The 23115-nt window shown below is 40.0% G+C and overlaps 1 protein-coding gene across 5 annotated transcripts; it reads right to left on the reverse strand.

Annotated features, from left to right (window-relative positions):
- Window positions 1-1379: 1379 nt before the first annotated feature.
- Window positions 1380-22335, reverse strand: SULT1C4 (sulfotransferase family 1C member 4). Of its 5 annotated transcripts, none has more exons than XM_072994541.2 (10): window positions 18229-22335; window positions 16792-16909; window positions 14452-14602; window positions 12408-12536; window positions 9447-9544; window positions 9044-9170; window positions 8562-8656; window positions 7884-7931; window positions 4684-4864; window positions 1380-4514 (listed from the first exon to the last, which is right to left on the reverse strand). In XM_072994541.2, exons 2-10 carry the CDS (start codon window positions 16819-16821, stop codon window positions 4402-4404), a joined length of 972 nt encoding a protein of 323 aa, XP_072850642.2. In that variant the 5' UTR covers window positions 16822-16909; window positions 18229-22335; the 3' UTR covers window positions 1380-4401. The 5 variants fall into 5 exon arrangements, with proteins under 5 accessions (XP_072850642.2, XP_072850641.2, XP_072850644.2 ...); XM_072994540.2 differs by having other exon boundaries at window positions 16792-16922; XM_072994543.2 differs by lacking the exon at window positions 16792-16909.
- Window positions 22336-23115: the final 780 nt, after the last annotated feature.

Below are 23115 nucleotides of genomic sequence, written 5' to 3' on the forward strand. Positions count from 1 at the left end.
TTGTACAATATATATTGCTATATGTACGTCCCTTTATTAAAGTTTTCAATTAGGTAACACCTTTACTGTATTACTATAAGTTTACAAGTAGGGTACGGTTTTGAGTTTTTCTGGACTCTTCATCTGGTGAAGATGGCATAAAAGGCATAGGGTTCAAATATTGGCCCAGATGTGGTGATTATGACTCAGGCAGTCCTACTGCCAAACAGCACTTCAGACAAATATATATTGGATCGCAGAAGGATGTGGTTAGTTACTGAAAACAGATATGTATGACATAGATATGCACTGTAATGTGGTGAGGAAGTTTGAATGTGGCAGAGAATCAATGCCATCAGGAGGCCAGGCTGCATTAGGAACCTGGATTTCTAGCAGGGTTACCCAAGGCAAAATGGTCATAGCTGAGGTACCAGACTAACGCCCATCCACTCTCTTCAGGAATAACAGCCACATCAGCCAAAGAGAATGGATAGTTCAAGTGGAGATGGGGGTGGAGAACCATCTGGAGCACAACTACCAGGCAGTAGTGGAGCTGAAGTGATTCTGGTAGAGGATCTTTCAAAGACAACAGCAGTGTCACTCAGACTAACTTTTGTTAGTACTGTGCAGAAAAAGGCAGTAGTAAACCACTGCTGAACCTTTCTTGTTTCAAAAATCCTATGATGCAACAGTCCAAAATTAAACAAGATAGTGCTAAAAGATGAGACACACAGATCGGGAAGCACTCGGTCAGCTACTAGGCAAGAGCAAAGGGCAAGTAACAAATAGCACTGTTGCTAGTGACACAATTAGATTAAAGCTAAAAGAACATCTAGTGGCTGAAATGCACAGAGGGTGATGTTGCACAACACATATAACTGGAACACTGAACACGAGAAACCTGAATCAAGGGAAAGTGAAAACCATAAAGCAAGAAATGGAATGTATTGCAGTGCTTTGTGTGAGTGAACTAAAGTGGACTGGAATGGAACATTTTCAGTCAGACTCGGACAACTACAAACTGTTCTACTGTGGAAATGACAAATTCAGAAAAAATGGAGTGGCTCTAGTACTGAGACAAGATGTAGCACAGGCAGTTGCGGCTAACATGCAAGATCTGACTTCATACTATCTATCAGACTCCTGGGAAAACCCATCAATGTAACCATTTTTCAAGACTATACTTCACCTACCGATGCTGAAGAAGGTTAAATTGAAAGCTTTTATGCAAGTATATCACTGATACGCTTAAATCATAGGTGACTGGAATGTAAAAGTAGGAAATAAAACAGAAACAAATGTCATTCAAAAATTTGATCCCGGGGTCAGAAAGAAAGCAGGAGAACAACTCGTAGAGTTATGTGAATATTTCTCTCTTAAATATCTGTCAGGAGGCTAAGTTGCAAGTAACTAAGAAAGCATTTTATTTATGCTAGCAAGGAAATCAGTTGATACACAGCAGCCTGCAGTAAAGAAGTCTGAAGAACAAAAATGCATATAATAGATGTATTTTTAAAAAGTACACAAAGGGCCATAAATAATTAGGTTTCTTTCACATGTACAGGTATATGACCCAAAATGGAGCATTCCTTTGAGCATCTGGCTTGCCTTTCAACATAATATATTTGTTACATCCTCAGGAAGAAGCTGTGTTTATTGTATTACGAGATCTTTGTTGTTTCATGAATTTCTCTGTTTTATGCTTAGTTAAGGATGCTGTTTTCCCACAACATTTTTAAAATAAAGGTATCAGCCAGCGTTGGCTTTGGTTAATATGCAAGTGTTATTCCTGACTTTGCATTTTGTCTATTTTTAGCTCTATTTTTGTTTTGAAATGAGAATGCAGGGAACATCCTAATCCTTTTTCTTGAAGATAAGAGCATTTACCCATTTCTCTGCCTGTGTGAAAATAATTGCAGAGAACCACTTGCTCTCAGGGTTAGAGCAGCAGAGGATACCCAGACGGAAGATCCTCAGAGCAGTAAATCCCAGCCTTTGGCCCTTCAAATGTTTTCAACTTGATTTCCAATGTCTGACCATTCATTATGCTAGCTGCAGCATCTGGCAGCTGAAATCCCAAACTTCTGAAAGACCAAAAGTTGAGAACTATGACCCTGGGAGGTTGGTTGGCAGCTAATTCCTCAGGCAGGGAGCTAGTCCTGCCTTGAGCAAATGCTTAGCTTGGGAAAATAGATAATACTGGTTATCTACTGGTGGTGAGCCAAGTCAGACTGGTGTTTGTTTTGTTTTGGAAACAGGGCTCATTTTGTGTTTGGATTTTTATACCACTGTTTATTGCATAGGATTAAGTTGTCACTTGAAAGCTAAATTTTGAGTAAGTCAAGAATTCTGCTTTCAGAAGGAGCAATGGCCATATGCAGATGCATAGCTGAAATGGTAGCAAACATTATAGCAGCACTAGAAATTAGCCTGGAGTGCAGCAGGATCCTTACAATGCAAAGTTAGCATGTTTATTTGCTCAGAAGTTGCTATTATGTTCAGCATAGGTAACCCCCTAGTCAATGTGTTTAGGAACACAATGTGGAAAAATATTAAGTTACAATGTGTTTGACTACACTATAGTTAACATAACTTTTGATCAGGAATTGAAAAATTATTGGTGTGAGAAAGTGAATTACAGCAGTTATATAACAAAACTTGTCTAAAGGAATCCTGTATATTTTTAACAAGGGCTAAGATTGGGAGTTCAATTACCCACTGTGCTTCCAGTGAGTAGAGCTAGCCTATGTGGCCTTTGGCAAGCTGCACAGTCTCGGGCCTGGTAAGAGAAGAGTGGTAAACCACTTCTGAGTACAGTACTCTGTACCTGGAAAACTCTGAAAAGGGTTCTCATGAATCAGAATTGACTTGACTGTACATCATCATCATCATCATCATCATTTTGTTGTTGTTGTTGTTGTTGTTGTTGTTGTTGTTGTTAAAACTGATTGAGTGCAGTTTTAACAACTTATATCCTGGTAAGTGAATATGAGACTCTTGTCTTAATCATGGAAAGTGTCATGGATAATGCAGTAGGAAATTGAACTCTCAGCCTCTGGCTCCTTAGCCTAATGCCTAAGCCACTGAGCTATGTATTCAGCAGTTTTTCTGATCTATGCAGAATTTTTTAAAATGAGGGACTTAACTGGTCAGCCCAAATGACAAAATGTACTGTCTAAAATGAGTCAAAACTTAGATTGGAATGATGTCTGTGATTAACCAGGGTATAAAAAGTATGTTGGGGAGGGGGGAGGATGCCTTTGCCCAGATTGGATTTGAGGTTGTTGACCTATTTGTTATCTTAAATAAAATTCTGCCTGTTTTAGAGATACAGTGGTGCCCCGCATAGAGACGATAATCCGTTCCAAAAAAATTGTTGCTATACAGTTTCGTCACTATGCGGGGCAAAAAAGCCCATAGGAACACATTAAAACACGTTTAATGCGTTCCTATGGGGGAAAAACTCACTGTTATGCAAAAATCCTCCATATGGCTGCCATTTTTGCTACCCAGTAAGAGAGGAAAGGGCGTGAAAACACTGCAGGCGGCCATTTTATTTACCCGGCGGCCATTTTGGAACCGCCAATCAGCTTTTAAAACATTGCTTACCGATCATCGCAAAGCAATGTTTTGCCATTTAAAACATCGTTATGCGATTGCAGAAAACACATCACTATGCGGATTCGTCAAACGAATCGCTCGTTATGTGGGGCACCACTGTAGTTCTAAGGTTGATTGATTATTGTTTGTATTTTAAAGAATAAGAGATGGATTGACTCAAGAAAACAAAGGCACAACCTTGAGATTACAGTGGTGCCCCGCATAGCGACGTTAATCGGTAAGCGAGGGCAGGGCGCGAAAATGGTTGCGGTGGCCATTTTGGGCACCTGGTGGCCATTTTGGAACCGTCGATCAGCTGTTTAAAAAAATCACAATGCGAAGATCGGTAATGTGATTGCATTAGCGATCTAAAAAAATAGATCGCTGTGCAGATTTGTCGTTAAACAGTGCGCTCGTTATGTGAGGCACCACTGTACAAGCCTTGAAGAGAGCTGTTAATTATAGGAGATTTTGGAAATTATTAATTCTTAGGATCGCCATTAGAGATTGGCATAAATTGTGCTTCAGAAGATTGGGCTCACAGGTGTTGCACAGATGACCCAAAGTTCCCAGCCCAGCCCACCTCCTCCTATAGGCATCCACTCAGAGGCAGTGCCTCAGACTTCCCTGCCCCACCTCCTCCTCTGAGTGGGTGCCCATGTGAGGAGGCGGGGTGGGGAATCCAGGGTACCCATGCAACACCTGTGGCCCCAATCTGCTGAAGCATGCCAAACTGCAGCTCGTGTCCATCTCTTGGTGCCATAAGTCAGAAGAGTCTTGATGGCTCAGAACAGCAAATGCATACTAAACAATTGGTCTCAATTAAAGTTCCACGCGGAAAGTCAGAGACGTTCCTGCCATCTTCTGTTTGTATTCCGAATCAAATCTTTCATTCTGTGCCACAGTAAAATAGTTTTTCCAGTCCCCAACAGTTCCTAGAGCAGAGAAAACCGAAGATGTGAGTGAGTTCTGGAAAACTGAAACCAACTTTTCCTATGTGATTAATTTGAAACATATCAACAATAAAAATCATTATTTCTATTGGAAACAAATTGCCTTTGTTTCAAATAGAAACAATTAACAAATAAAGAAACACTGTAGCACCTTTTCTCATGAATGGGGAGATTGTATGGTCCATTATTTCTGGAGGGACAAAGGTATAGTTGGCCATCGGGTTATTTTTCATGACCTCAAATTGCGTGTAATGGATGATCTTATCTAGAACCTCCTTCTCCAGTTCTTTCTCCAGGAACTGCATTATCTTCTGGATTTCATGCCTTGGGTTCTGTGAGGAGGAATATGGAATGGAATGAAATAATTAATCATAACAAAGAATCCAGTCATTAAATGGATTGTTAGCTCAAAATCACAGAAATTCAGTAGAATCAGCAGAATAATGTCCAGTCCAGGTGGTCCAAATAAATCACAAACACGCAGGCAGCTTCTCCCAACACCAAACGTGTATTTACAGGATATATCCAGCACTTCAATCTGGCAGCATAACAAGATAGCATTCATCACAAATCAGGAAGATACATCTACTGTATAGGTTCATACATATATACTTATGCACATCTTCCTGTGGCCAATCACATTAGACATTGCATCATGCATGAGGCAGCACTCATGAGTCATCATGACTCAGCATTACTACACACCTGTTCATCATGACTGGTCATTAATACACCTTGTTCTGCTCAGGCCTGGAAATTATTCTTGACATGGATGAAGTAACAGTAGTTGAGACAGATAAGTAGTTCTACTAAGTGTGGAGAAAAATATTTTTTTTCTTGATACTAGAATTCAGAAACACTAATTGATAGTAATTACTACTAGATAGTTTAGGACAGTCAGTGAAGAAAAATGCTTCTTCAGATAACACAGACCTAAGTAATAGTATTTGACATGTATGGATTCCATTCCCATAAGGGATCAAATCTAAGATATCTTTTTGTTCTCATGAGTTTTTTTAAAGCATTCTGTCAAAAAGAAACCTATTAATGCCTTTCAGCTTTTTTAGAGCTGCCACTTCACCTGGGTGTTACTTTGTTTGTTTTCTTTTGCTTAATTTGGTTTTATTCCGTTATTGTTATAATGCCTTTAAGCAGGAATAAGGATGCCTGAATGTTGACAACACCAATGGCAGTAGTAGTAAAGATGGTCTACAGCAGTGGTTCTTAACCTTTTTGAAAGAAACGCCCCCTTGAGCCATTGAGGAAGTTATCATCGCCCCCCTCCCCATGGTGATGATATCTTTTTATTAATTAATTAATTAATTAATTTATGACACTTAAATCCAATGACCTCTGAAAACAAAATTCAATTCCAAGAAAATGAAATGCCCCCAAAAAGTAACATTTAATGATTTAGTTGCAAGTGAATTTTAAGACGCAAAAAGAAATATAAAAAAGGGCATAAAAACAAACTGCAATGCAGGAACTAAAACTTTCAAGACAAAAACTCTGAAACTAAATTAAGATAGGAGGAAAATATATATTCATGCACACTGTAAAAAGGCTGTAGCCATCTTCACAGGTTTGGCTTGCTCCAGCGCCCCCCTACCGCCCCCCTTCTGCTCCAGCACCCCCACACCGCCCCTTTTCGTTCTACTGCCCCCCTGAAAAATGAAATTGCCCCCTGGGGGGCATTATCGCCCACGTTAAGAACCACTGGTCTACAGGATATCCTCTTGTCTTCACTACCATTCAGAAAGTGACAGGAAGCAAAGGAAAATCCCAGAAGCTGACTCTATTTTCATCAGTTAACCACTTCCCACCCAAACACAAAGCAATTTTCATGGCTGTTTTTGCTGGGAATGGGGGCAGTAGAAAGAGAGAACAACCAAATATGAGATGCTGTTGGTTTGCAAAATCTAAGCAGAGCTGCTAATGATACAGCATTTTTGGAGGTTACTAATTCATATAGTCACCACACATCAGAAGTGATTTGATGGCACATAACATCTTTGAAGTTTTTTCTTAATTACCAGATACTTTTATATTGATGAATGTAATGGCTGAGACTGTGACAGCATATAAGCACCAGAGTTCTGCTAACATTGAGTAATACAATCCCTAGCAATAAAGCAAAAAACACCTTTTTCTCAGCTTCAGTGAGTGACTTCCTGAATATTTGTTCTGTATCCTTTTTACATATCTTTAAAAATACTTTTACAAAGAGGCACAGAATCCCTTTGTAAGGGATGCTTTGTAAGGGATTCTGTTTGGCCAGAAAGGAGGTAAAAATTAAATAGGATCCTATTTGACAGGTTCAAAAGTTAATTTCCCCTTTGAAAACTCATGTCAGGAGCCTGGTCTCAGAAATCCTAAGAGAATGTTTACTGAAAGCAATCAGGGCTCAGAGAGACACAACTGCTTGAAGCTTTTATAATGCAGAAATACTGTACTTTCAATATGTCTTACAAAATTGTATTCTAATTCTTTGGAAATACTGTACATGGCAAATCTAGAAGACTGCCACTCCATTGCTATCTTTAAAGCAAGTATTTAAAGAGCACACCTGTGCCAAATTAGTTGCTAATTCAAAGTCCAATTTCAAAGTTACATTTTTTTTCCTTTGGGCTGCCTTCATTTTTATAATTACCATGTAGAATGTTGGTTTGTTCTGCTGCACAATAATATACATAGATGCACTCTCCTGCAGCTATAATGCATTGTTTATTTTTTCCAAAATCTGTACTGTAGCAATATATTTGTTAGGCCAACCCAAAAAAGCACAGCATAATTTGTTTTGTAAAAGCCAGTGTCATGTAGGGCTTAGAATATTGTGGCAGCACTTGTGGACAGTGGCTGAAATTCTGTTTAGGAAATTAAGGAAAAACTAGAACAGTCCCATTGAATAAATGGAACTTAAGGAAAAACTGACTCATGAAATCGTCACTGATTCAATAGGTTTACTCTAATTGTGACTTACTACATGAAGCAATAGATATCAAATACAAGTTCTGTTTCCTACTAAGTCATGAAACTGAGTAGATTTAATTGAACAAATCATGGTCTCCCAGCTTGACCTGCCTCACAGAATTGTTATGACATTAAACTGGAAAGGAGGAGAACCATATACACTGTCTGGAGCTCACTGGAGAAAATTTGGGAGATATATGTAATTAATGACTAAATAAAATCAATATGTTTTATACTGTATGGGTTTAAGTTGCATTGTGCGAACCAGCCAGCCAGTTTAATCCATTGGGTGGTATAGAAATGTAATGAAAAAATAAATTATGGAATGCTCTACTAAATGGATCTTGGTTTGATGCAACAAAACTGTCCTTGTGTTCTTACCCAGTTAGGTAGATTATTCCTCATATGTGCACAGTACTGATCAGGTTGCTGTTAATAGGGCAGATGTGTTAAGAATCATTTAGATAAACTGTGACATCAAATAAGAAACTCTAAGCATGTGTGCATGGCATTCCATGAATCCTTAAAATTATAGACTTGGTTTGAAACTATTTGCTCCTATTGAGCTCATTGGGATACAGTGGTGCCTCGCATAGCGATCGCTCCATATAGCGATGAAATCGCTTTGCGATGGACTTTTTGCCATTGCAAGAGCGATCGCTTTGCGATGGCTCCTATGGGGAAAATTTGCTTTGCGATGATCGTGGGGAAGCGATCATCGCAAAGCCCCCATTTTCGGCCAGCTGACCGGCGCTTTCAAAATGGCCGCCTGCTGTTTTGCCTCGCTTTAGAGGCACTGAAAATGGCCACCGCAATGGAGGATTTTCGCTTAAGGTTAGTTTTGAAGCCCATAGGAACGCATTAAACGTGTTTTAATGCGTTTCTATGGGCTTTTTAAAATCGCTTAGCGATGAAATTGCTTAGCAGCGATTTTTGCTGCACGGATTAACATCACTAAGTGAGGCACCACTGTATTTGTTTTTTAGTTTTAACCCCAGTAGTATATCTGTAACATTTTTATTAGGTTATGGCTGGCAGCCTGAAAACACAGACACTCACCTCCTTTATATCTTCATAGAAAAGATAGAGGATGCGGTAATTATTTTTTGCCTCCCACCATCCTTTTACATGATCATACCAGGAGCCCCAGAGCACTGAAAGACAGAAATAACATTAGGAAGTTGTTCATACTAATGACTGAGGAGACTAACTTCAAAGACCTTTGCTGCCAAGTAATGTATTTATGTTGATACAAGATCAACACTTGTATTGGGGAGATGATGCTATTTCTTGCCTGGATTTGTCTTCAGTTTGTTGGTCCCTGTCAAACAGGAAAGGAGCCATTTGTGCAATGGGCACTGAGCAAGGGTTTGGACTCAGTGGCTTTATAAGCTCCTTCCAACTCAATTATTCTATGATTCTTTACTTTTATATATGGAACAGGGTTTTCTATTTCCCATTACCAGCACAAAAGTGCTTTAAAATATGAATAATTGTTTGTTACTAACTGTAAAGAACATGGCATGACACAAGACATTCACCTTTTCCAGCTATGAATTTCTCAAAAAACTCCTCCCATGTGCCTGGCTCTGGCATCATTTGATTCATCCTATGAAAATGATAATAAGACACTAGATTGTCTTTACCATTTCTTGCCACGTAGATCATCTGGATTGGGAACAACATTGAAAAGATACTTTATAATTTATTGCTCTCCATTGTGAGGTATTTAGCAGTATCTGTCCCATGCTTTCTTTTACAATTGTAAGCATCCATCTTTGTGCCTCATTAAATGGTTTCCCCTTGGGAGCTTGCAGAAGTGACAGTGTTGTATAATCAGATGAGTCAGAACAATTATCTTTCAGAAATCTGCCAGTGTCCTCTTAACTTGCATTAATCCTACTCCAAATGAACTTGATCCAAGTTTCCTGCCCCATATGTTACCTTACAGTTTTGCTCCCAAAATGATGGAGGCACCAGCTGCACTGGAAGATGGGTTTTCAATGTTCTTGGTGAGGGCATTGCTTCAGCTTTTTCCAGGCCTGTGAAATAATCCATTTTTATTCAACAGTGTCCTTTTGCCTTCTCCAATACTGTTTGGTAGGACTATGATACAGACATGCCAAAACATATGTACACAATGCTAATGTATTGATAGAGCTTGCCTGCAGTGAAAAACACAAATATTTACAGTACATCACAGAAGTGAGTACACCCCTCACATTTCATAAATATTTTAGTATATCTTTTCATGTGACAACACTGAAGAAATAACACTTGGCTACAAAGTAAAGTAGTGAGAATACAGCTTGTATAACTGTAAATGTGCTGTCCCCTCAAAATAATGCAACACACCGCCAATAATGTCTAAACCGCTGGCAACAAAAGTGAGTACATCCCTAAGTGACAATGTCCAAATTGGGCCCAAATAGCCATTTTCCCTCCCTGGTGTCATGAGAACCGTTTGTGTCACAAGTCTCAGGTGTGAAGGGGAGCAGGTGTGTGATGATTGCCCCACATCACTTCTGTCACTCATATTCAGGATCTCATTTGCCTGAGCCTATGAGAGGAGTGGAGGGGTGGAGTCAGCGGATATAAGAAGGTTTGGCAGAAGAGATGAAGGAGAGATAGAATTTGAAGAGAGAGAGATAGGGAGATAGTGAGAACAGATATTAATAGAGATAAACTGGTCAAGATAAATGGATAGAGCAGGTGGTGATTAGATATGTGGCAGGATATATGATATTTTAATGATTTGATTGTATGCATTAAATAAACAAAATCTGTGACTCTGATTAAATTTAATACATTTCAATAAATAAGTTCTGTTGGCAGTAACCGGACAAGTGTCGGACTAAATTTCTTTATATATTGTGGATAAAGGAAATCCACTGGTGGCAGTGAGGAAAAGAGAGAATGTCACAATTGTTATCTGCTGGTGGGATGACATAGCATGAGATCTTTGTTTGGTGAAACAAGCAGGGGCCACGTGGTAAACGTCACAAGGTGTTATCACTCCTGTTCTCTCAGATTGGTCACTGGAATGACCAGTCCACATGGCACCTCATGGTAATGAACTATCTAAGGATCCAAAAAAACAAATTGTTGCTCTACATAAAGATGGCCTAGGCTGTAAGAAGATTGGCCAAACCCTGAGACTGAGCTGCAGCATGGTGGCCAAGACCATGCAGCAGTTTGACAGGACAGGTTCCACTCAGAACAGGCCTTGCCATGGTCGACCAAAGAAGTTGAGTGCCCATGCTCAGCGTCATATCCAGAGGTTGGCTTTGGGAAATAGACGTATGAGTGCTGCCATTGCTGCAGAGGTTGAAGAGGTAGGGGGTCAGCCTGTCAGTGCTCAGACCATACGCTGCACAGTGCATCAAATTGGTCTCCAAGGCTGTCGTCCCAGAAGGAAGCCTCTTCTAAAGATAATGCACAAGAAAGCCCGCATACAGTTTGCTACAGACAAGCAGACATGGGTTTCTGGAACCATGTCTTGTGGTCCAATGAGACCAAGATAAACTTACTTGGTTCGGATGGTGTCAAGTGTGTGGGGGGGCAAGCAGGTGAAGAGTACAAAGACAAGTGTGTTGTGCCTACAGTCAAGCATGGTGGAGGGAGTGTCATGGTCTGGGGCTACATGACTGCTGCTCGCACTGGAGAGCTACAGTTCATTGAGGGAACTGTATGTTCATTGAAGGGACTGAAGCAGAGCATGATCTCCTCCCTTCAGAGACTGGGCCACAGGGCAGTATTCCAACATGAGAACGACCCCAAACACACCTCCAAAATGACCACTGCCTTGCTAAAGAAGCTGAGGGTAAAGGTGATGGACTGGCCAAGCATGTCTCCAGACCTAAATCCTATTGAGCATCGGTGGGGCATCCTGAAATGGAAAGTGGAGGTGCACAAGGTCTCTAATATCCACCAGCTCTGTGATGTCGTTGTGGAGCGGTGGAAGAGGACTCCAGTGGCAACCTGTGAAGCTCTGGTGAAGTCTGTGCCCAAGAAGGTTAAGGCAGTGCTGGAAAATAAGGGTGGCCACACAAAATATTGACACTTTGTGCCCAATTTGGACATTGTCACTTAGGGGTGTACTCACTTTTGTTGCCAGCGGTTTAGACATGAATGGCTGCGTGTTGCGTTATTTTGAGGGGACAGCACATTTACACACTTATACAAGCTGTATACTCACTGCTTTACATTGTAGCCAAGTGTCATTTCTTCAGTGTTGTCACATGAAAAGATATACTAAAATATTTATGAAATGTGAGGAGGTGTACTCCTGTGATATACTGTATGTGCTGTCCAGTCAGAACTGATTTATAGCAACCCTAATAGGGCTTTTAAAGTAATTGAAATACATAAGGTGTGCTTTTACCAGTTCCATACCCCCAGTGAGCTTCCATGGCTGAAACCCTAAAATATTTATGAAATGTGAGGGGGTGTACTCACTTCTGTGATATACTGTATCTCTTCAAAGCAATTGTTAATTTTGTTTCAGATCTTCTAAATTCACTATGTCTGGGACATCCAAAATAATCCCATTTTATCTTCCTACTCTAAGGACAATTTGCTCAGTAATTTTCTATTTTTACACCATAAATTATTTGAACAAAGTGTACAAAACAAAAACCAGAGTCTTTGGAGAAAAATAGTCAGAACTGAGTTCTGACAGCTAGGACTGACAGAAGATATCAAAATAAGCAAGTAGTGATTCTACTTTCTAACAATTCCTTTCTGCCATTGTGCTTCTTTCAGAATAAAATAGGGGGTTTTAGCAAATAATATGAACCTCTGAGTCTACTCTGTTTTGTTATGAAATACTTAAACTTCATTACGAATTGCATAGCAATATTCTGTCAACAAAATAGCCTGCAGATCTAGTTCTCTGATGCTCACCAGTAGGCAATGTTTTGCGTGTAACCATTTCAATAAAAGGCTGTCGGTCTGGAATGGAAGCACGTTTACATTTCTCGATATCTCCATCACACTGAATCATGTCTACAATCTCTTGTGTCCATGTCGTACCTGATGATGTAAAAAAAAAAGAATCTTGTATTGTGGCATGGTAACAAAATTTACTGTTTCATAAGAATTTGCGGATGAGAGCCCACTTTCTCAGAAAATATCAGAGGCCCCATTATAGATGTTTCATCTTCAAAATAGTTAAATACTGCCTCTGTGTGGAATCAAACAATCAATCTGCTTGTTTCCCTCTCCTCTTTCTTTCTTTCTTTCTTTCTTTCTTTCTTTCTTTCTTTCTTTCTTTCTTTCTTTCTTTCTTTCTTTCTTTCTTTCTTTCTTTCTTTCTTTCTTTCTTTCTTTCTTTCTTTCTTTCTTTCTTTCTTTCTCTCTTTGCTTGCTGTCACAGTACTAGGGCAGCTGGTTGATCAGAGGGGTGGGAGGAAGAGTGAGGACTTGCCAGAGAGACTGGAGGAAATTTTAAGCTTCCTGTAAATCTGAATGGCCAGGGCAAAGCTACCTTAAAACTTCCTCCTCTCTCTCTGATTCCTCACTCCTCCCCCACCCCTTTGGTTTACCACCTGCCATTGTGCTAGGTACAGCAAGTCTGTGGAAAAAAAGGTAGGAGAAGGGGAAGCAGATGTAGACCCAGGTACCAGGTTTGAAGAGAGGATTCATAGGGCATCCAGCTTCCCTGCTGCCCTGCCTCTCTCACTGCTGCTATAGCTGGCTGAACGGCTTTCAATACAATAGCTGCAAATCACTCCATATCAAGTCAAGCAGTCACACTTCCTGAACTGATGCAAATGCATTTGATTGGGAAAAAAGTGGAAGCCTAGCAGTACAGGGAAAAATATGGAGCGGGGAGGAGTTTGTACTGATTTGCAATGACTTTTATACCATGGAGTCAATATAAAATAATGTGAATTGGATCATCCCAATCTGATGACCCACCATGAGTTATGACCTGCTTTTGCAACTGCTGTATATAGTGGTGGTTGATATTCCAGTAATGGCTATTTCCTTATCTTACAGTGATGTACATATGCAAGGCAGAAATAAAGTATGAACTGCATACTGAACAAACTTGTATAACAGATGTTCAGTGTTTACCCACCCCCTTGTAGGTGAAAAAGTTGATTAAGAAAATGTGATTAAGAAAAGCAAAGCAAAAGCAAAGTGTGTTGCTTATATACCTCCCCATAGCACTTCAAGCACTCTCTGGGCGGTTTACAAGTTAATTATGCAGGCTACACATTCCCCCCCCCCCAGCAAGCTGGGTCCTCATTTTACCGACCTTGGAAGGATAGAAGGCTGAGTCAACCTTGAGCCGGCTACCTGGGATTGAACCCCAGGTCGTGAGCACAGTTTTGGCTGCAGTACAGCAGTTTAACCACTGCGCCATGAGGCTCTTTCAAGAAAGCAAAAACTGGAAGAAAAGATGGAACGCTAAAACCTTTCCTTGACTAGAGTTCATCTTCCAAAATTCCCCTCAAAGACTTTTTCTCCTATGAGATTTCTACTGCATGTTTTGCAAGAGTTGAAACAATAGTAAAAACTAGATCCTTAGCTGTGTTTCATACACTTGCCATAAATAATTATCCTGTAAACAACATTGTGTGTTCTCAGTAGTCAGCAGTCACATGATATATAGCTATAAATAATACTTACCGAATGAAACTGGGCACTTTCCAGTCAATATACCCATTAAATATGAGTAGGGCCTATTTTGTAAAACTATTCAGCTTATGTATATTAACATGGAAATTATTTGGGAACTATCTACTAGGAACTTCTGCATACACCCATGACAAGAAATGTTCCAGTGCTGTTCCCCTTCTTTTTAACTGGTAATGAGCAAAGAGCTGTCAATCTGGGCAAAGTTCAGGTGGGGACAGTTGTACGCCCTGGACTACATCACAGACCCGGTAAGGTAACAATGCTCAGGTGCACTCCTTATCTTCCCCACTTGCATACTCACCTGCCTTTGCGTAGGTTGCAATGAGCAGGTCATCAGGCTTGGCTTGGAAAGCCCATATTTTGTCCCATATGTCACATGTCTGCTTTGTAAGAAGAACCCCGCCCACCTCGACAGTTTCACGCCGTGTCACATCCCAGTCCACATGTTCCATCTGTTCCAAAGGCATGGAGAACAAAATGGCTTAGCAACTGTTCTGATCTCCTTTGAAGAAAATGACGTCGAAGCTGGGAGATGGGTCTGGAAATGCTCAATGGCAGCTGACACCTCCACGAAGAGGGAAGGCTAAAAGTCACTGCATTCTGTTATTTTACCCCTACCACATCTTCCCCCAGCTCCATCCAACATGTTGGATATATTGCGACCTACATGTGATGCGTTTTAAGGAATTTTTAGCTGGGAGGCACCTTTCTGGACTGGAGTGGATGTCAGTTAACTCAGTAATAATCTACAATTGCAGAGCTGGTAGGGACCCTATGGATCATCAAGTCCAGCCCCAACAGAGAGGCACAGTGGGGAATTGAACTCCCAACCTCTAACCATGAGCTATCCAGCAGCCAACTGTTCCCTCTCTACTTCAGATTCTTTTCACCATCTTTTTTCCAGTCAGGGTTCTGACAGTGTTAGCAATGGAGTGTGAAGACTGCTAGTATGCAGTGCTCAGTCAGCTACATAATCAGTCAGTTAGTCAGTAATGAAGCTAGTTAACCAGCCAAACTCAGTGATGTAATAAGTTAACATTTTTACACAATAAAATGTTTGTTTTTATGAGGAAATTTGGACAGGAATTTGGAAAAAACACCCATATAAATCTATATCAGCAAGTGTGAAAGAAATGGTTCCGAAGGTAGTGCATCGGTGGCATCTATACCCTACAAAGCTAAATAGAATTAATAAAGATATATCTGATAAATGTTGGAGAAACTGTGGACAAAAAGGAACTCTGGAACATATGTGGATCTCTTGCCCCAAAATAGAAGCATTTTGGCACAAGGTAATTAGATGGATAGAGACACTGACTAATAAAAAAATAGATATTAATGAAACATTATTGTTATTTTCATTATTCACAGGGGGAAATGAGAAACCAGAATATAAAGAATTAGTTGCAAATCTTACAGGCACCGCAAGACCTGAAATCGCTAAAAACAGGAAAAAAGCCCAAGATTACTCATTGCAATCATTCACAAGTAAAATATGGCATATAATGCTGATGGAAAAAAAATGACTAATAAAGTTAGATTACATAGAGGAGAAATAGGCCACAGTAAATTCACTGAAAATTGGAAGCCATTATTAAAATATGCTGACAAAATAGACTTTGAGACATGTGGTTTGAAAAAAAAAAGATTGTTGGTCGATATTTCTTTAAAAGGTGATGGGGAATAGTATAAATGTGATTTGGAGAATTGTGGGGAATAGCTTTTTATTTATTATTTGTAATATGGTTGATTGTCTTTTCATTCTTTAGAAATATAAACAAACAAATAAATAAAAAATCTATCAAGAACAGTAAGTAAATGAAAACTTTTATTTTTTTCTCATTACCAGAGTCTCTGAATGAATGTTTTGAGGCAATAATTGCCATTTGATGTAAACTAACAAATAAGGGATGGTCTACTGAAGGGAGACTTGTAGCAAATCTGCACTGAAGGTTCCCAACTGAACTATTTTTACCCACTGTGTAATTAGACGAAGTTTTAATATTTTTGTGTAAGTCACACTCCATTTCCTCATACACACTCTGCCCCCAAGGCAAACTTCCTCCTACTTGCTTCACTCTAGCCAGTGCTGCCAGTTGAAGCACTATTAATTATCCACAATAATAGAACCCCCTGCCCTGAGGCAGTGAGCGTCTGAGTACCAGATGCTGGAGACAAATTGTAGGAGTATGCCATTACCCTCGTTCTTTGCCGGCTGGTAGCTTGTGTTGGAAACAGACTATGGATGCAACTAGACAGGGATTTTTTCTGCTGTTTGGTCCACACTGGAGACAAGCCAGTTCACTCCTTTTCCTGGCCACCACACAACATATGTGCTATCACAAACTGGCCCATCCCTGATGCATGTCTACTTGCAAATTTTTGGTTCCCTGTCAGGGCCTACTATCTGTGTGGGGTTGGGGAGGGGGGCTAGAATGGCTCTCTTTTGGTTCAATTCCAGCATGTGCTCCATTTTGGTTTGGTTCCAGAACAGCCGAAGCCACTTAATGTTGTAGGGAAATTGAAAGCTTTCTCAGCTTTCCTGTGGAGGAAGAGAGACAGGAAGCAGTGGGTTTTTTTTTTTAAAGTCTTGTAAGAAAGTGCCGTTGCACTATACCTTTTAGAAAAAAAAAAAACTAACCTTTTTTTTGGCCAACTCCAATTTGGTCATCTAGTTGCACCCTAACATATCAGAAGTAGGTACATTTGACTTGCCTCAGTCAGTAGCTGATAATCTCTCTTGCAATGTATCATCAGAGCTACAGAAAGAAGCTACCAAAACAATAAGCTTACAAGCCAGAAATATAGCCTGCACCCCAAACAGCAGTCAATCTTCCTGCAAGTAATTTATTTCATATAGTTTTTAACTCCATAAAAATGTTTAGAATGGCCTTGAAACCCAAAAATGTAAGCCCAACCAACCAAACCCAAATTTTGTAATATGTTGCCTGCATTCAAGTCCATGGTTTGTTTTATTAAGCTCAAGATTTTAATCCTATATCTTTTAATAGAAATTTAAACAGAATTACTAAGACCCAGATGCACTGATAGGTTAATATTGTGCCCCTGGGATCTGTCAATAGTTAGATAGACCGATAAATTTATACAGTTCTGTGTTAAGCACTAAAATTATTCCTAAGACATTTCTGTAGATGATCTGAATAATAATTTTTAAAGGTCAACAATACTTTTGAAATGTTTTTTGAATCTGGATCAGATTCATTCATTTCCAGAGCAGGATTTTATATAACAGCTTTTCCCCAAAGAATCAGGATATATGAAGTATTGGATACAGCTCATCGTTCCATGGTTTTCTATGTAGGAACAACATACACCCTTGAAACTATCTTATATCAGGCAGAACATGGAAAGTTACATTTCAAAAATAACTTGGCGCCACTGCTTGTAATAATATTTAAAGAATAATTCATTGTCATTATTTGTCGGTGCTAGCACAACAAAGTAACTTGTGTATGGTTTTTAAATTGATTTTTAATAACTTTGCATTACAGTACTTCAAAATAAAACCGTGGGACTGATAAGATAACAGCATGTAGGTTTAAATATTCTTGTAAAAGTGCTTTCCAATATGTATAACTTTATCAGTTGTCATAAAAAGGTTACTTATCACAGTAACCTTGTTCCTACATGTTTTGTTACTTTTGAAATGTAACATTGTCAATCACTTAATTTATTCCTTCAAAGGACAGATTGCAAGGCAGTTCATCAGTCCCAGTATTATCTACATTCTGGCCCACAGGTTGGAAAAGTTGCTGATTTGGATGGCATTTCCTGGAACCTCCTAGCAGCATGATAAGTGGCCAGGGGATTCTGGGAGTTGTAGTCCAAACAGGTCATGTTTCCCAGCTCTGCTCTGATCAACAGCAGCTCCTGGGATCTTTGGGAGAAGTAATTCTTACCATCTGACCCTCAGTTCTTTCAACTGGAAATACTGAGCATGGGATATGTGGCCTTACACACTCAAAGCTGGTATGCTGTGACCTCCCACGTCTATGACACCCAGATACTCACAGCAGAAACCAAAGAGAGAAGGTTTTATATACAATTTTCCACCTACTTTTCTCTCCAGTGAATATTTTGGCTCTGTGAAAGAATCACTGTAGTCTTCCTCAGACTGTAAAGCTGTCAGGAAATTTGAGTCCTTGGAAACTGCCTCTGGATACCTCAAACTGTGGAGCTGCCTGCACTAATCGTATCCTCTGCTGGGGATTTTTGCTGCACTGGATAGCACTTTAAATTCTCATTGGAATGTTGAAGAAATTGAGGAGGCGGAGAAAGGGGCAGTTCAACAGAGTGCCAAGGATAAAAATATTTGATCTTGCACCATAGCTTTGCATCCGCAATGCTAGTTTTATATTAATCCCTCATGTGGCTAAAATGGAAATACAGTACTATGCTTCAATCATGATACTAGGTCTCCACTTGTATTTGGATATCATTACATTTCAAAGTAATGCATACTTTTGTACTTTCAACACATCTGCCATTGAGGAAATGCTGAATTCTTAAAGCCAACTTACTAGCCAGTGAGGCTGCTCACAGTAGTGGCTTGTCACTGGATGGGTGGTATAGAAAGCAGGCAGGCAGGCAAGCAAGCAAGCAAACATTTGCCAGCCAAAACATTTAGCACTGTGTAGTGCAATCTGAAGGATATTTATCGAGACATTGCAGTGAGTTAAGTGGAATGTTTCCACAAATAAGCAAGTTTAGAATTGCAACCTTAAAGGCCAATTAATTCCAGCAAGGAAGTTTAAGCACATAATGTATTCTACCTCCGAAATGTACCCAATTTTACATACTACCTTTTGGCTGGATTATGCCATGAGTCCCAGACCTCTTTCTGAAGGCTCTTCCAGGTAGAACATGTGTTCTCCTTAAAAATCCAGGTTTCTGCACTAATGTACTAGGATTTTTTTCTGCCATCCATACTGTATTACCCTTATCTCACTTTGTTATTCTACACACACACCCATGTTCTTCTGTTACTTTTCAAATCTTCTGAAAAAATTTTAGCATCACTTTGGAAGGGGAGAGAATTTAGCCCTATCTATTTGCCTATGAGCTGGCTGGATAGCTCAGAGGTTGACTTATCTAAATGCAGAACCAGAGGTTGGGAGTTCAATGAAAAGGGTTGCCATAAGTCAGAACTGACCTGACAGCACATGATGGTGATGATGATGATGATGATTTACATATAATCTGTGCAGTGAAAGTAGTAGGTTTGGGAGAAAATAAGGTATTTGACAAGCAATTTTAAAAATATATGCCCACCTTCATAAGTGAAGCCCCAAAGTATGGCAAGAAGAGTAATGATGTTTGAATGTATGACAGGGTAACTGAACTGCTACACCAGGTATCAACGAGCAAGGCACACAAAGGATGAAAGTTGCATAAACAAAGCTGGTAATCATTGTTAAACCATGCACCTTGTCCCACTAGCTCCTCAGAATCTCAGGCACCATGCCCACCCAGCATAACCGTTGCCCCAATCAAGATAACTGGCTATTATGTTATGCTCTGGGCTAAGGTGTTAATAACAGTCGCCTTTTGCCAAGTGGAGAATAGGACGAAGCCCCCTGCCCCTGAAATTCACTCTTTACCACTTTTTATCTTTACTCACTTTTTATCACCTATGGAATATTTTAAGGTGTCAGGTACAGCAATATATAACAAACAAGGCATAATATAAGAGTGATGGGAAAAGGGAAGCATGCACAGGCAACAAGAAGACACATCCAAGTACTTTAGCAGTTTTACTGCTAGTAGTACTGAAAGTGTTGTTCATCCTAAACCTGAACTTAGGGACATTCAGGTGAGAAAATGCAAACAGAGTTCGTTTTCTTGGGAAACTGTGTTGTGTAGAGTAACTGGAAACAGTTCAGTTCCGAGAAGGGACAAGAGGTGACAGCGAAAGGCGTCTCCTGGAGCATAATAGTTTCAGGGACGACCATCCACTTCAGGGTGCCAATTTATTGACTGTTCCTTGAAAGGAAAAACAGTTTGGTATTTTGGAGACTGGGTTGAAAAGGCAAAGTTCAAGAACTATTAGTCAGTAAAATGTGGAAACCAGAGACCAATGGCAGCAGCATCGGGAAGAAGGTGGTAGCCAAACTCAGGAATTAAAAAAATGCAGAGGACCTCACTCTTGGATTAAGAAAGGGAGGAGCTCACTCTTAAGTAGTTGTGATATGGTGTTGGCTCACTCATGGGTGCCAGCTTGGGAGGCTCTCAACAATCCCCATTCCCCCCTTCGTCAGCATGCATTCTCGGGCGGTACTCTGGGTCTTCTTCCCCTCCTTAGAGCTGCTTGTGAGAGTTTCCAGGTGGAGTGTGATATATGAAGTCATGTGTGAGGGTGAAATCATCTGCAGGGGCTTCAGAATCAGGAACAATGGCTTGGGGGTTGCCCTCAGCCCTGAATCCATCTTCCAGGGGCTGATGTGAAGTCACCTTGGAGCTTAAAGCTTTACCACAGTGGTTAGGTATCAGGTGAGTCTGGCCCTAGGGAAGATGATATCTTGCATGATGTTCTCTAAATACTTGGCAAAGATGCACTTGCAGTAAGGGGTAGCAACCAGCAATCTGTGGATGCAAGACTGGACCATTGTTCTCCATCATCTGCAAGGAAAATTAAGAAGAAAAGGCATATATGTGAGATAAATATAAGAGGGAAGAAAGGGTGGACTTTGTATATTCTGCCTCACATATGTGCCTCGGCTGTTCAGGAGGCAAAGGGTACTCCAAAGTCACAGGGTAAGGAAAAAAAATATATACACATAAGTCCAGCAGCTTTTGAGTAATTGGTTCTGAGGTAGCCTGATATCAATGATAACTTGGGATGCCTCATGAAATGAGGGAACAACACAATGAAAAGAAGCAAGGCTAGGACTACTATGCTTGTGACTTAAAAATCAAAGCAAATGGTCAGTATGTAAAAAAATTTGGTATCCCTTCCTTCTCACACATGAATGTGAACAGGTATGGGGAAACCCTATTTTTTAGGATTCCAGAAAAAGAATTATTGTTAGGCTTTCCTTGATCGGCACTTAGCAAGGTGCACTTTCCTTTCCTTTAACCCTCCCCTTCCAGTAGAATCAGAGATTTACATGATAGATGGAACTACCAAGGGACCCCAAATAAGGCCCCGTGTAATTTCCATTTATCTCTATTAGAGGAAGTCGTCAAGAGATTTAGACTGATGGAATCAAGAGCTAGACAGAGTCCATCCTAAGGGCTACAATATTTAATTTGCATAACAAATTGCAGCTTAACATTTAGCAGAATAAAATAGGAATTCATTTCAAAGAGAATTTTTTCCATATTCACACACATGTACCAAAGTATTCGTGTTTTAGGCAAAGAGTGGCATGGTGCTCAGGTAGAGTAGAAATAGATTTTCTTGTGGAAACAGTTTGAAGTATGGCAGGACCCCTGTATTTGCAGGATCAGTATCCGCTAATTCACTTATCCAAGGTCTGAGAATATTAAAAATATATATTTTTTAAAAAATCCTAGAAATATATATTTCTAAAGAAGTTACCAGAACTGGTCACTAGAGAGAGCCAGAGTCCATGCTATTTATAGCATTTGCTATTTGCAATTTCATTACCAGAACTGGCGACTAGAGGGGGCCAGAGACAGTGCTAAAACAGTGTTCACTACAATCTGTGTTTGCCAGCATGTGGTGGTGGGGCTTGGAACCAATCTCCCTACTGTTTATTTAAAAGTCAGTGCCATGGCAACAAGAAATCCCCAACATGTATCTTCCTTTGTCTTGTCTTGTTCTGATGTTCTTTTGGGTCAGCCATTCAAATCTTTGGTGGTGATCTTGGGAAGATTGAAAAATGCCAGGCAAAATGTGTGTGGCAACAGTGGCAAGATGGTGCCATTGTCTGCTCAGAGTCTCTTGGAGTTAGGTGGCATTGTGCTTGAGGGAGGTGGTGTTTCATGCAACGTTGTGGTTCTGCAGCTCGGGGATACCCTTTGAATATCTGTGTGCAAAGTGATAGTGCCAGAACTCCAGGCTGGTGTTATTCCATCCCTGGGCTTATGCTGTGTTAGCTTGGTGGGCTGAAAGAATATGTTAATAGACACCATAAGATTCAAGAGCTCTAGGATATACTTCATTATTTTTAATTTACTATGCACTCTCCATTTTCTATATGTTCCAATTCCTTATATATCCATTGGAAGATATGACTCACCAGTATACCTGAAGTATCTTTATATCACAAGCTATCCAACAAAATATTATGTTTAGATTATACTGGACATCGCAGCATCTATTTAGGAAGAGTCTGGGCTTGGGCCCTGGATACTTGAAGGACCGCCTCCTTCCATATGAGCCTACCCGGCTGTTAAGATCTAGCCAGGGGGCCCTTTTGAAAGAGCCATCCCTCAAGGAGGTAAGAGGGATGGCTTGTAGACAAAGGGCCTTCTCGGCAGCTGCCCCCAGACTATGGAACGCCCTCCCAACTGAAATTCGCCTGGCGCCGACACTGATGATATTTCGGCGCCAGGTCAAAACCTTCCTGTTCCAGAAGGCTTTTAATTGAAATAACATTAACTGTGGGTCTTAATGATGGCAATTTTAATTGTATTTTTTAATTGTATTTTAATTGTATTTTAACTGTATTTTGATCATTTTATTTTATCGCATTGAATTTTAATTGTTGTAAGCCGCCCAGAGACCTTTGGGTAGAGTGGGCGGCATATAAATTAAATAAATAATAATAAATAATAATAATAATAATAAATGTTGACACTGTGATTCTCTTGATGCATCTCTCGGTCATATGCTATGGTCACGGCCAGTCTGGAGCCCATTTTGGAGAGGAGTTATTATAGTCATCTTTGATCTTGTTGATGTTTATGTACTTTTAATTTATACATCTTTTTTTTTGGAGGGGAGGTGAATTAACCACCAGCCAGTGTAAATCAACAT

The sequence above is a fragment of the Pogona vitticeps genome, chromosome 3, assembly GCF_051106095.1.
Source record: "Pogona vitticeps strain Pit_001003342236 chromosome 3, PviZW2.1, whole genome shotgun sequence".
NCBI classification, from domain to species: Eukaryota; Metazoa; Chordata; class Lepidosauria; order Squamata; family Agamidae; genus Pogona; species Pogona vitticeps.